At 45.1% G+C, this 15494-nt stretch overlaps 1 protein-coding gene across 1 annotated transcript in view; it reads right to left on the reverse strand.

The window, feature by feature from the left end:
- The window catches only part of alk (ALK receptor tyrosine kinase), a 794509-nt gene that overhangs the window by 146699 nt on the left and 632316 nt on the right, over positions 1-15494 (reverse strand). Inside the window, exon 6 of the mRNA XM_079527540.1 lies at positions 3680-3811. Coding sequence (XP_079383666.1) covers positions 3680-3811 — 132 coding nt within the window. The remainder of the gene's footprint in view (positions 1-3679; positions 3812-15494) is intronic.

A 15494-nucleotide genomic window follows, 5' to 3' on the forward strand; every position in this document is an offset into this window, starting at 1 on the left:
ACCTCTTCAGACTCCACCATGGCCCGTAGCACTTGCCCTAGCCTAGCCCCTTAGATAGCACATTATGTAGACTTAGATAGTATTTTAAACAGACTTATAGCTTGTTATGTAGACAGCTCTAGAATTGCACTTTATGTAGTCATAGCACTTTATAGTACACATGTATAATATATTATATAGTATAGTATGTATAGTTTACATAGATACTCCACTGTTACGTTCTTAGTTTACACATGATTCATGATAACTACTTTTTATACATGTGATGTATGCCATGCTTTTTGTTTTTGCTTAATGTAAGTCGCTCTGGATTAAGAGCGTCTGCTAAATGCCTAAATTGTAAAATTGTAAATTGACATTGAAGGGAAAATGTACGAAGTATATCAGCTAATCAATCACAGGCAACAGGCATTCTGATTGGCCAGTATGAGATGATGATGTACGATGATAAGAGCGCCCCTCACTTCACACGGGTGTGATTTTTTTTATAGTGCTCCAGTTAAAAAGAAAATCTGCACATTTCTTTGTGTCATCACTTCCTTTTCATTGCCTTTACCGCAGAGCTTTCGCCCTGGTGGGCGTGGTTTTGAGGTTAGTATTCTGTGAGGTTAGGGCAAGGGTTAAGGTTAGCGTTAGGCATAGTGTTTGTGAGGTTAAGGTTATGGTTAGGTTTAGGCATATAACCACGCCCACCTGGGCGAAAGCTCTGCGAAAAAAGGCAGTCCCATCCTGAGCTGGAGAGACATGGAGACCCCTGTAATGATACCCGACAAAAAAAACACGGGTGGAAACGTAACGTAAATAAAGTGCTTCTGGGAGCTATACAGACCAGTGGGCGAACTGCCTTTCTTCTCCACCCCTGTTATACTACCTTAAAGCCATTTGAAAATAGCCTATACCTACAACTCAATGCGTTGTGGAAAAGTTTTTGAGTGGTGCAACCACTCCAAGGAACAGCAATGTCCGTGACGTTCAACTATGTGTGTGACTATGTGTTCAACTATGTGTGTGACTATGTTTGTGTGTGACGTTAATGAGCACCAGTACCAATGAGTACCAAAAGTGGCGCTGTTGTGCCAGAAACAGAGAGAGAGAGATAGTGCTGCACTGTTGCCTGCTAATGAGAGAGAGAGAGGGGGGGGGGGGGGGGGGGGGGGGGATTTGCACCACTCAGTTCACACGGGTGTGATTTTTATTTTTAGAAAAGCTATTATACATTTGATACATCAAAATAGGCATGCCATGGGTTAATGTGTCTTTAATGTGTGGAAGGGTTTTTTGCACAAGTAGCAACAGTGCAGACAATTCTGAAATGCATAGACACACACGCACGCACACGCGCACAAGCTTTGGGGACTTTGGTGGTAAATAAGATGTCAGCATATGCTTGGCTACTGTTCTTCCTATAAGTCACCAGAGGCAGCAGACAAATGTTGCCGGGAGATGGAAAAAAACAGCCATTGGAATAATGTCAAGGGTGAGAAATGCTAGCCAAGCAGAGCTGCATGCGCCCGCCGCCGCTTCTATTTTGTGCCCTGGCGCCACTTTCGCCGGCACCTGGCTGTTAGGAACGCTCAAACAGAACACACGTGCATGTGGCGCCGTCAGGTCACGACGTGCTGCAGCTTCATTAAAGCCACTTTCAACCTGGGAACCTGGTGTTCCCAGTTTGGGCCTGTCATTGTAGGCTGGCACACGGCAAAATAAGGGCATAAAACCCATTTTGACCTGAGATCAGATTCTCAAAAATTTCTGTTTGAAAATGACAGTTTTCTGAAAAAGCTATGTTTCTATGTCAGTCTTTCTTTGATTTTTCAAAAATAGCAGACCTCCCTGGGCTATGGCTCAGTGGTCCAGGCACCTTGGCTGGTAATCCAGTCTGGCAGTGTGCCGCGGGTTCGACTCCCGATCCCGACGGCCTTTAAACTGCATGTCTTCCCCCCATCTCTCTCCCCATTTCCTGTCAGCCTACTGTCTGTCCCTCCATGAAAATATAAAATAAAGGCGAAAGCCACAAAAGAAAACATTTTAAAAATAGCAGACCTACAAGCTCGTAGCGCTACGAGCTTGTAGATCTGCTATTTTTCAATAGCTAAAGCATAACATAATGCTAACACCAAAAGGGGTTCCCGCCCAAAACGGGTTAAGTGGTTAAAACAACCTATGGTTGATCAACTCTGCTTCCCCGGGCCGTTCCCCCCCCCCCCCCCCCCCCCCCCGCGGGTGCATGAGAACGGCCTTCGCATGCTTTGAGGCGCTGGCGAGAAATCCACCAACCACGAGCGTGCATGGGCATATTTTCAGAAACACAAACCGGGACCCTTAGTCACTTAAATGGTAAATAATTAAATGGTGCATTTATAAATCGTAACCTTTATCCAAAGTGCTTCATACAATGTGCATCACCGATTCCTCTCGCACACATTCATACACCGATGGTGGAGGGAAACCATGCAAGGCACCAGTCTGCTGGGAGCTAATAAGGGGTTCATAGTGTCTTGCTCAAGGACACTTGACACTAACTCTTGAGGAGCCAGGGATCGAACTGGGAACCTTCTGTTTTCCAAGGGATCGCTCCATCTCCTGAGCCACTAGCTGCCACCCCCACTTAAAATCCAATTTCAAGAATAGTGAAACCTACTTTAGACAATGTATTTGACCACACACACACACACACACACACACACACACACACACACACACACACACACACACACACACACACACACACACACACACACACACACACACACACACACACACACACACACACACACACACACACACACACACACACACACACAGGATGGGGTTCAATTATTTAGCACTTAGCACACCAAATGACTCAATCGGTTCCCAAGCTCCCAATGCCCCCCCCCCCCCCCCCCACCACTGTTATATAGAGCACTCCCTGTTTTCAAATACAAATCATTTGAAAATAGCTGATGTGTCACAATGTAGATCGACTATTTTCAAATGGCCGAAATGTACATGTATATAGATAGGATTGAAGTGGTTAATACCTTGATGGCCCGGACCTATTTAATCCATTAATAAAATGTGCCCATCATTTATAGCGCCCGGACCAGATTTAACCGGGGCACCGGAAGTTGTTGTGAATGTCTGTGTAGCAGCTAACAATAGCCACACCACTCTAGAGTCGATCGACAACAACGGGAGGTAAGAATAAATCTATCGCGACTAGCGACTGGACAGCGGAGCGCCGTCTAACACAGGATCTTTTTTCAGAATTAGACGGGATGATTTAGATTGCGAGTTATGAAGGTTTTAAGATTTCGTCCGCTAAACAGACAGGGAACATTTTCGATGACATGTCACTGCTGTGCAACACCGAGGATTGGGCAACAAGCGCTGTGGAGCGATGCGATCGATTTTGATATCATTAATCTCCATCTAATCTCCATCACTTGACGGTGATCTCCGTCTGGGGCCTCTAAACTGTTAATATATATTTAGAAATTATAATCAAACTCTATTATTATTATTTGTATCCAAATTGTAGTGGAGTAGAAGTAAAAGTATTGGAAATACTCAAATAAAGTACAAATACTTAAGTATTAAGTAAATTGACTACTTGGTTGATTTCCACCACTGGTTTTAGAGCACACTCCCTCCCTCGCGTGCGTGCGTGCGCATGCGTGTGTCGGCGAGCACTTACGGCATGTCTCGCCCTCGTCGTCGCCGTGCGGGCAGTCCGTCCTGAAGTCACACAGTTTGTCCAGGGGGATGGCGGGGCCCTGGTGACACTGGTACCAGCCCTCCAGAGTGACGCTGGGGGCTGCGGACCACTCTGGACAACAGAGGAGAGGAGAAGAGAAGACAGCACAGGGTGAGCACATATTCAAAAACACAAACCAGGACCCTTAATCACAAAACCCTACAGTTGGGTGCCACCGATATTGTCCCTTATCATTTGACCCATTTAGGCCTGACCTCAAAATTTTAAAAAATCCTTCTAAATCCTCCAGTTTTCTGAAATAAATATTTTCACGATTTTTCAAAAATAGCAGACCTACAAGCTCGTAGCGCGCCACTCGGTGGCGCGCTACGAGCTTGTAGATCTGCTATTTTTCAATAGCTAAATTATAACATAATGTTTAAAACACCAAAAGGGGTTCCCGCCCAAAATGTGTTAACTGTCCTTTTGCGCAGATCACGCAAACCTCAGCAAAAAGAAAAGGACAATATCGATGTCCTCCAACTGTATATGGTTGACCGGAGTCCCTCAGGGTTCGACGCTAGTGTCTATTGTGTTTTCGTTCTACACGGTACAATGTCTTCGCAGAAAATAGCCTATACCAGTAAGACGCCTGGGGGGCGAGAAGCGACCTCGCGTGCACGCATCCGCCTTGTTGACGGCAGACTGCTGGGCGAGCGCTGGCATGGGGGGCATCAGCTATAGCTATACTGTACGTTGTCTCCATATATGGAGCTCTAGGTGAAAGCCTTTCACCTAGAGATCCATATATGGAGACAACCTATAGCTCCATGTATGGAGACAACAGCGATATCCGACTAGTGTAGAAACCTCGTATATGGATATACACGCCTGGCATCGTCATGGTGATACGTACTCAGTTGGCTGGCATCGTTATCATGACACTCATCTAGTGAACCATATATAAGAAGAATCCGAAGTTTAGGGAGCTAGCTTGCTATGCTCTTCACGAGAGACTCCATTGCCTTCCGGACGAGACAGGATATTTGATCTTACAAACCCAAATGTCCTCAGTGATATCCGACTTTACAAACCGGATATCGTTGGGTTAGAAATGTCCGCATCCCAGTTAAGTTCGGATCGGACACCACTGCAGTGGGATCTAACGACACAACCAGCACTGGTTCGAGCTATCTTATACGGTCCTTGATGTCATGATGTCACGATGACCTGGGCACCTGGGGGCTTGCCCGGGGTGAGCGACGGGGATTTGAGTTAGCTGACATGACAGAGTGACAGGAATTGTTGTGAGTGACTTGACAAAAACGCAAGGTTTCATAGTTATCTGCGACATTTGGTCGCAATAAGCTTGTAGATTTCTTATTTTCTGCAAAAAGTATTACTTTTTTGAGTGGTGCAACCACTCCAACGAACAGCAATGTCCGTGTTCACCCACCTATGTGTTCACCTATGTGTTCACCTACAGTATGTCACTATGAGCACGAGTACCAATGACTACCAAAAGTGGCGCTGTTGTGCCAGAAACAGAGAGAGAGAGATAGTGCTGCACTGCTGCCTGCTAATGAGACAGAGAGAGTGCACCACACTATACGAATGCTGGAGTTTAAGTGGTTAAATAACAAAAGATAGCCAATCTATAAGCTACTTTTGACAGTTTTGTTTTCATCACGACCGGGGAACATTTTATTAGCACTTAGCACACCTAGTGACCGAACCTTTCAACAGAACACGATAAACGTGGTACAGTAACCATTCAAATCTGTTGTTTTACTTGTGGTGAAAACCGGGACAATTTGGTTGTGAATGTTGACATTTTAGGGTTTTATATATCGTTGCTTTTGGGCAGAAATGTCCGATCTCCATTATTCTAACTTTTGGTGAAATTTACGAAACATAAATGCCTTACTCGATCATACTACAGCGTCACACAAACGTATCAACAGTAGCAGATCCATAATAAGTGTTTTGAGCTTGTGGATCTGCTACTTTTGCTGTTTTTGAATCCTGAAAAGTAACAGTTATGGACTTATGAGGTTTCCACCCGATTTGGGACTTGGGACACCCAGCTTGAAACCACGGAACAATCCTTGGCAAAAACCGGGGACAAGAATAAAGTGAAAAGGACAGACCAGCAAAAAAAAAAACATGAAGAATGGTACTTATTCTGTAAGGAGTTGCTGATCATTCATTTTTTCCCCCCATGTACAGTATTTCATTTTTTCTCTTTTACCACGCTGAACCAAGCATTTAGTGACTGAAGATTTGCATACTGAAAGAACATAGTATGGCAAATGCAAATACAGAGGGGAAAAAGGTTGTTTTAGAAGTGCAAGGGGCCAGAGCCCTCTGCTAGTCGCTGTTAACTACTGTACTGTACTGTACTACTGCATTGAAAAGTCTTATTGAGGCTGCCTAGCTGCAGCATGTACAGATGGTGAATTACAGTGGTTCCCAAAGTGGGGTCCAGGGACCCCCAGGGGTCCTTGAGGGAGTTCCAGGGGGTCCCCAGCTAAATGATAGTATGGAACCAAATGGGCCCTTATTGGTCTGTAAATCTGAGAGTGTAAAAATGTGTACACTAACGGCCAAGCTACACCAGGCTTTTCTCGCGCGTTTCTCGCGCGTTTTCTCCCGCGCGTGCGTTTAATTTAGGTCCAGTCCTATTTTAAAAAACGCACGCGCGGGCCGCGCGTTTAGGGTAAACGCGCGAGAAAAGCCTGGTGTATAGCTTGGCCGTCAGACACTCTCCTTGACATGAAAAAGTTTGGGAACCAATGGTGTATAAGACCGAGCAACGGCTGTAGGAAGAGAGTTCACACACAATATCATCACTGCTAGGGCATAAACCTCTTATCTCCATATCCTTGACATTTTCTGTGTTTTCGTACAGTTGGGTGCCACCGATATTGTCCCTTATCATTTGACCCATTTAGGCCTGACCTCAAAATTTTAAAAAATCCTTCTAAATCCTCCAGTTTTCTGAAATAAATATTTTCACGATTTTTCAAAAATAGCAGACCTACAAGCTCGTAGCGCGCCACTCGGTGGCGCGCTATGAGCTTGTAGATCTGCTATTTTTCAATAGCTAAATTATAACAATGTTTAAAACACCAAAAGGGGTTCCCGCCCAAAATGGGTTAACTGTCCTTTTGCGCAGATCACGCAAACCTCAGCAAAAAGAAAAGGACAATATCGATGGCCTCCAACTGTAAATGAACGCCCTACTTGATGAAAACACATCGCTTGGATGCACCTGGGACGTATCCTCAGTGATGTATCCCAAGGTCATCGGGGTTTCGGGTCTCGCGGACATCATACCCCTCACTCGGGTGACCCAGCCGGGGTGATCAAGTCCCGACTTACGTCCCAGTAGCTACCCTCGTTCAGACCCACTAGGGAAAGACCAGGGCCACACAATCCGTTGGAACCACTCCGGGACAACTCTGCCGGGACTGGGAGGTACAGTTCTGGCATGTGGCGGGACTAGGCTCCTGTCCGGGCCCCTCCTACGTCTCACCAGGTCCAGTCCTGCTCTCACCAGGAGTACCGCCAGGACCTGTGCGTTACATACATACATACTACACATACTACACTACTTTTGACATATTTTGAGAGAGGCGCCTCACACCAATGCATCAAAAGTAGCACGTCCGCAAGCAGATCACGCTACTTTTGCCGCTGTCGAATTTGAAACCTGAAAACAAAAGTTTTGGACACACGAGGTTTCCTGCCCGGCAGAGATGACATACTGTGTTTCTATAGCTGTTAAGTACTACATCCATGCGCGTGCGCGGTGCGGCTGGCTTTTGATTCATTCACCTTGGGTTGCGGGGCGAAGGATATAGAATAAACACGCTCTGTAAAACCCTATGTGACATTCTGGGCGTGTTTATCTGGTCATAAATCAGGCAGCCTGGGACTGCACGAGCATGTGGCTTTGCATACTGTACACATTACCATAAGACAAGGAACACGAGCGAGAGGCCCAAACAATGGCCTAGATACAGTTGTAGGTGGCACAAGGGGAGCGAGTATGTCACCGACACGCGCTCTCGCGCGAGCAGAAACACACGCTGGTGTTACTATACTTGTGAGGACATACTGGTATAGGCTGTAACTGTAAAAGTATGTTAGATGTCTCATAATGTCCATTTATTTTATTCTACAATAGTGGGGCATTCAGCACTCACAAGTATAGTGATTCAAGTGCACAGTGTGCATGCATGCACACACCCGCGAGGACACACACACGCGCGTGCGCGCGTGCACGCACACATGTACGCACACGCACACTCCACTCGATAGCATTGGTCTGAACAACTGAGATGTATCCCGGGACATTTGCATATGTATGCAAATCAGAGTGGCTGCTATCTCTGAGCTGTGGTGAAAACTGACTGCAAGAGTTCATCATCCAAAAGAGATCACGATAAAGAGAACAAAAAAGACCCACACCCACACACACACACACACGCACACCCACACACACACACACACACACACACACACACACACACACACACACACATCGCTTTTCTCTCTTCCATTGTCATAATAAAAAAGGAGAAGTGATTCTTATCGCGCGCCATTGGCCGCATTTACTGTTATTGGCGTCTTTCAAGCATCAGATTCAGATCAGTCATTGAGAGCAAATCATACTAACAGTTAATGTGTTAATGAGGCTATTGGAAGCTTCCCCTTATGTTGTCGTATCACTGTCAAAAAAGCCGTTCCTTTTTTCTCACTATGAAATATAAAATAGTGAAAATGGACGATCTACAAGCTCAAAACACGTCACATCAAAAATGAAATGTGGGTGGTGGGTACTGTTTTTTTTTTTTTTTTTTCTTAACTTAGTAAAAGTATCCAGTAAGAATAGATTAAAGTAAAAAAAAGTACATATACTTAGTTACTTTACACCACAGAAGTAACTACGCCATTCAAAGCCTACAGTTTTCTGCACTTGACGTCCTCTTCTTATGGCGGATAGTATTGAAGGTTAAAGTTGCAAACAAGGGCAAACTGAAGCAGAACGACAGTGTGCAATCAGATTATGTATCGGCAGATTAATGCATTCATTAGTTTTATGTAAAATTGCGCATCAGTAGTCCCATGGGTTCGTCCCTTTGAGGTCAGTATAGCAGGCGCCAAAGACTATGATGAATAAATGATGCTATCATAGACACATGCTGGGAAGACAAGCGAGAGACAGAGACGGGGAGAGAGAGGGGAGAGACAGACAGACAGACAGACAGACAGACAGACAGACAGACAGACAGACAGACAGACAGACAGACAGACAGACAGACAGACAGACCACGATAAAGAGAGAGAGAGAGAGAGAGAGAGAGAGAGAGAGAGTCACAGCACTATCACGTTAACAAGAGTGTCTGCAATTATACCAGCAGCAGCTCCATCGACCCAGCACCACTTTAGACTCAGCAAGCACTACAGCATTGGAGCTGAACTTTGGGAGTGTGTCTGTCTGTCTGTCTGCTGGTTCTCCCACGCAGAGAGAGAGGAGGGTGGTACACCGCAGGGGGGCTCGGAAAGGACTACGAGTGAATGAGGCCGCCCTCCACTGCATCATATAGAACCGTGGTTCTCAACCCTTTCCGCGCCAAGGCCCATTATTTATTCGGCATTAGTTGATGAGATTTAGCTTCTGAGACCCAAAACTTCGAATATTTTGTCGCTGGATAATATTTGGTCCACCATTCCATTCTTTATTGATGTTGGTACCATATGGGAGAGATAACAGGCAAACGTTGATCAAAGTAACAATTCTTCTACATTCTCTAATAGACTTCTTGTAAATTAAGTATAATGCAGATGTTAAATTAACAATCCTTTAACTCTTGAGTGTAAAATGAAACCAAATGGGCATTTGGTTTCATTTTACACACTTTTTTTTTACACACAGAGTTAAAGATCTATAAGGGTCCATTTGGTTAGCAACTCTCCATCATTTAGCTGGGGACCACCTGGAACCCCCTCAAGGACCACCGGTGGTCCCCGGACCAATGGTTGAATAATCTATCTATCTATCTATCTATCTATCTATCTACAGTTGGAGGCCATCGATATTGTCCTTTTCTTTTTGCTGAGGTTTGCGTGATCTGCGCAAAAGGACAGTTAACCCATTTTGGGCGGGAACCCCTTTTGGTGTTTTTAACATTATGTTATAATTTAGCTATTGAAAAATAGCAGATCTACAAGCTCATAGCGCGCCACCGAGTGGCGCGCTACGAGCTTGTAGGTCTGCTATTTTTGAAAAATCGTGAAAATATTTATTTCAGAAAACTGGAGGATTTAGAAGGATTTTTTTTAAATTTTGAGGTCAGGCCTAAATGGGTCAAATGATAAGGGACAATATCGGTGGCACCCAACTGTATCTATCTATCTGTCTATAAATGCACCAATAAGTCTCTGTACGTCTGTCTGTGTGTAATCCACGTAGAACCGTTCGCCTCACCGCGTTCCACACCACCGCAGGGGGTGCAGTGGCCGATGTCGAGTCGGTCAGACCCTCGGTTGTCCAGAACCGCGCCAAAAAGGCCTCTGCCGGGCTCTGGACAGGGCCCCTGCCCAGTGTCCATATATGGATCTGGCCTGTTCTGACATCATTCTGACGTCTGCATAGACTCCATATTTGGGCATACCTGACAAAGAACTCCATAGGCATAAAAGGGACACATAATATCAGGGTGGGGCATGCATTTCCAACTTGCATCGTTCCAAGTAGGCCAGTGCCCAACGGGCACCGCTGTAGATAGAAGTTATAATCAGTGATGGATGAAGTGCTCACATTTGCCACTTAATTAAAGGGACATTTTTTAAGGAAAATTACTTTTTTGCTGTTTGCCCGGGACATCCTCGTGACAGGTGCCTGTGTGTTGAAACACAGTCCGGCCCTCAACTTGTACCAATTTTTCTATTTTGGCCCACTGTGTATTTGAGTTTGACATCCCTATGTAATACAAGTACAAGTTCCGTATTCAAAATGGCCTTGAGGAAAAGCACACACGTATTGGCATCAACATTATTTGAATGCAAGAGTGGAGGGCTGGAGTGGCTCATATATATTTTGTAATAATGATCACAATCTACAAAGTAACGTACTAACTAAACAATTTCAAATAGTAGTTGTGGAGTAAAAGTACAATATTTTCCCCTGAGAGTGGAGTAGAAGTAAAATTGAAAATTCCAAATAATGAAGAAAGTAAATACATAAATGCCATAAAACTGTACTTAAGTACAGTAGTAAGTAGCCTTGCCGAGCCATGAGGCCCATAGGGCAGGAGCCTATCTTCTGTTTCTGTAGCGTGAGGCAGCTTGATGTACAAGTACACCCCCTAGACATGACGCTAGTATGTCGCAGGGACTTACCCCCAATCCAACTCTTGATGCTGAGTGTCAAGCAGGGAGGCATCGGGTCCCATTTTTAGAGTCTTTGGTATGACCCGGCCGGGGATTGAACCCCAACGTCCCAGTCTCAGGGCGGACACTCTAACCACAAGGCCACTGAGCCGTACAGTACTTGAGAGTAAATGATGTACTTTGATGCACCGCTGCTAAGAGAGAGAACACTACGAGTGAATGAGGATTCCACAACATGCATATAATAGAAAGTTATTATTAACACATGAGAACACGACCATCAACTCTGAGCCTTCTTACTACAGCAGGGGTCAGACATGCAACATGTCCGAGGTCTGATTAGACACAGCATATATAGGCCACGATGTTCACTTAAACCATTGTTCGTGTGTGAAACCATAACACACATATGGAGTCTCCATTTGGAAGTGGGAGGGTGGTCATTTTTTTGTACTCAAGTAGCAATGCCACATGGTTAACAGTTCTACTGCGAAATACGCGTTACCTGCTATTTAATCAAATATTCTACGCTGCCGAGATTGTTTTATTACCTTTAGAGCATACGCTGAAGTATTTGGGCTTTTGATCCGCGAAAATCCGGCTAAGAATGGTCCGTCGGCATGTTATGATCATCAGCACCAGCGGCCATTACAATGCGGTACAGGGTCCGCCTCTATGAGGCATTGTAGTCCAAAAAAACCCCCCGTTCACTTACATTGAGCTCAATTTCCCAGAAGCCCTAGCAGCCCAGATGATGACTTGATTTACGGTTTCGTCATCATAACGCGACGGCCTCGTCATCAGGTCCCGGATAAATGCGCTGTTTCTTTTTAATTATTTTAAAACAGCGAACTAAACGCATTAAACAAATAGTCTTATTACGCGCGGTGGAACCCTGGAGTAAACAATTAGCGGCCGTCAAACTGTTAAGAAAAAACACGTTTTGCATCCAAATATACAAGAACGTATAGCTAAAGTAACAGTGGTGCAGAATGGTCATTTCACAATCACATTTCACTGCTAGTGAACTACATGTGTTGCTTATCAACCACCTAAGCCCTGTTTCATGCATCGGCTATTTCTCAAATAATCTTGATTGCTTGTTAACAATTTATATCCATCTATGTATTAACTAGCGCCTAAAGCTTAAGAAAAACCCACAGTGGCGTAAAAAGTGCACATGTGTGCATCTGTAATATGTAGTGGAGTAGAAGTATAAACTATTAAGATAAATGAAAGATACTCGAGCAAGTGCAGTACTAATACATACATACAGTTGGAGGCCATCGATATTGTCCTTTTCTTTTTGCTGAGGTTTGCGTGATCTGCGCAAAAGGACAGTTAACCCATTTTGGGCGGGAACCCCTTTTGGTGTTTTAAACATTATGTTATAATTTAGCTATTGAAAAATAGCAGATCTACAAGCTCATAGCGCGCCACCGAGTGGCGCGCTACGAGCTTGTAGGTCTGCTATTTTTGAAAAATCGTGAAAATATTTATTTCAGAAAACTGGAGGATTTAGAAGGATTTTTTTAAATGTTGAGGTCAGGCCTAAATGGGTCAAATGATAAGGGACAATATCGGTGGCACCCAACTGTACTTGTTATAGCTACTGTAACTGATAGCACCCACATGCACACACTTCCCAGACCCCTCCCCCGGTCCACTGCTATACCAGGGAGGGCACGGATAGATGTGGAGGGCCACGAAACAGTGAGTATAGCCCCATTCATATATTTTACAGAGCATATTGGCCCGAGAAAAGGACTTAAAATAATGAGCACTCCCTTTTATTACTAACCGCAGTATGTGTCTCAATATTGTGAATAGCCTCTCGTGGCTTCTTTTTTTACTGTATTCCATCTTGAAATGAAAAAGAAAAGGAAACCCTGTACGTCCAAAACCGTTCCTTTTTTATTTGTTTATTACTATTTGAAAAACAGAAAGAAAGAAAACAGCATTTTAAAACCGTGAAAATAGCAGATCTACAAGCTCACGACGTTGTGAGCTGGTAGAACTGCTATTTTCACAAATTGTGCGCCCCGCGCTTGTATGACGACGCACAGGATTAATTTACACATATGGATATACAAGGTTTCTGCAACGATATGTGGTACATGATGCGGCAGAGAGAGTTACACGCACGCACGCACGCGCACACGCACACGCACACGCGCACACACACACACACACACACACACACACACACAACTCAGGCTTGTTTGTTTATGATTAATTGCGTGAGTAAACTGCATGTGGTCCTACCATGTGTATTCAGTCATGCTCAACATGGCGGCGTACATACATCACGTTACTTCTGCACACAGTATGTCTGCGGCATGCTGGCTCTGCAAGCCTGAGGATTCACACGCACACGCATACACACACACACACAAACACGCATACGTACACACGCACAGGCACACGCGCGTGCATGCATTGAACGCATGCAGGCACGAACACACGTTTCTAATGCAATACTGTACTTGTGAGGACATCGACATTGGACAGCAATTTTATCTGTTTTTTTTTTTAACCTTAATGCCGAAAACAGCAGATTGCAACTGTATCAGCTTTTTGTTGTATCAGCTATTTGTTGTTTTTGGTCCGCAAGACCACAGCCCGGGCATGCAACCAAGTATAACTCCCAACTCCCAACACCTAAACTTAACCTCTAAATCTTAAACTAAATCTTCTAATCCTTAATCTTAACCCCCGACCTGAATCTTTTATGTATAAGCCTAAATCTAAACAAGTTTTTAAACGACAGACGACATCGCCCTAATCTCGGATACAGTCGAGAAAGGAACGGAGCTACTACTGGCAGTAGAAAAGGAGTGCAGGAAGATCGGCCTCAAGCTCAATGCCAAGAAAACAAAGGTAATGACAGTCAACACCGAGGACAAAACCATTGCCACTGCAGGTGCTCGAGCAAGTCGAGGACTTCAAGTACCTCGGGGCCTGGACTGCCTCAACTGAACAGGATCTGAAGGTTCGGAAAGCACTTGCCTGGAAAGCCTTGCACGGAATGAGGAGAGTGTGGAAATCAGACATGGGAGAAGACCTTAAGAGGCGGCTGTTCATAGCTACTGTGGAGTCAGTACTGCTGTATGGGGCCGAGACATGGACCCTCACAGTACAACAGGAAAAAGCCCTGGATGGAGTCTACACAAGAATGCTACGAATGGCACTAGGTGTCACATGGACGGATCGCATCAGAAATGTGGACCTCTATGGGGACCTACCACGCGTCACGGACAAAGTCAGAGAGAGAAGGATGAGGCTGGCAGGGCACTGCGTCAGGCACCCAGAACTTGAGGCAAGTAAATTGACCCTATGGGAGGGATAGGAATTTGTGGACGGCAGCGATCCAGGAATCCCGAGTTGGTGTTGGCTAGACCTCACTCTCGCAGCAACAAACTAAACCATAACAACACATCCATTTCTCTTGTGAGAAATGGAGCTGAAACATTTATCTCACGATGTCAATTTCTCAAATTCTAACCATTATATACTGGTGGGAACATTTGTCCCTAGAAGTACAGTATATCAGAGCAAGTACATACTCTCTCTCGTGCACACACATGAAAAGAAGGCAAAGCAGCCGTTATCTGAAATCCTCTGGGCAAGGTATGGAAAAGTATCAATTTATCTTTTGAGTGGAAGGGGGGGGGGGACAAGGAGGGTTGGCACCAGAGTGGCGACGGAAGGCGTGGATCTGGGCCATGTGGGAGCATGCAGCCAGACAGCGTTCTGTCAGGCGGCAGAAAGCAACCTCGCATCTCGCATTATTTCAACTTTAAAGTATAGGCTTTTTGGACATACAAGGTTTCCAGCCGCGGTGGCGACGATAGCCAACCGCCACCGCCCCTAGGACCCTCCCCCCCCCCCTTCTTAAATCACAGTTGTCAGATAGTGAAAACAAGCAGCCGCGGCAGCAAGAAAGCAGCAGGGGATGAATGGCCTGTGGGAGTATAAGTGAGTTTTGTTACCCACACACACGAGCCCATGGGGTTTGGTCTGGCACTGCATGCTGCAGTGCAGGCGAGTGATGAACGATCTGGGAATAGTAACAGAGGTGACAGGAGAGGGCACAGCAAGCAGCCCGGACCCCCCTTCCCGTCACGCTGATAAATGACAAGCCAGATTTTCTTTTGGTATATACACAGGGACGTCTGGGTACTAGTTTGATGACTGTCGGCGGGATATCTACAAGAGATTACAGTGAGCGTTTCATTGTTCTTTCTTGTTTCTTGTCGAGCTTTACAGAGGAACGTTGGTGGAGTAAAAGGCCTGTATTCAAAATGTCCACTTCAGTAAAAGTGCAAAAGTATTGGCGTCTACATACTTAAAGATGGAGTTGCCATAATTGTTGTATTTTTCCAGTTTTCCATGTGTCTATGAGGTGACAGTA

The sequence above is a fragment of the Electrona antarctica genome, assembly GCF_951216825.1.
Source record: "Electrona antarctica genome assembly, chromosome: 18".
NCBI classification, from domain to species: Eukaryota; Metazoa; Chordata; class Actinopteri; order Myctophiformes; family Myctophidae; genus Electrona; species Electrona antarctica.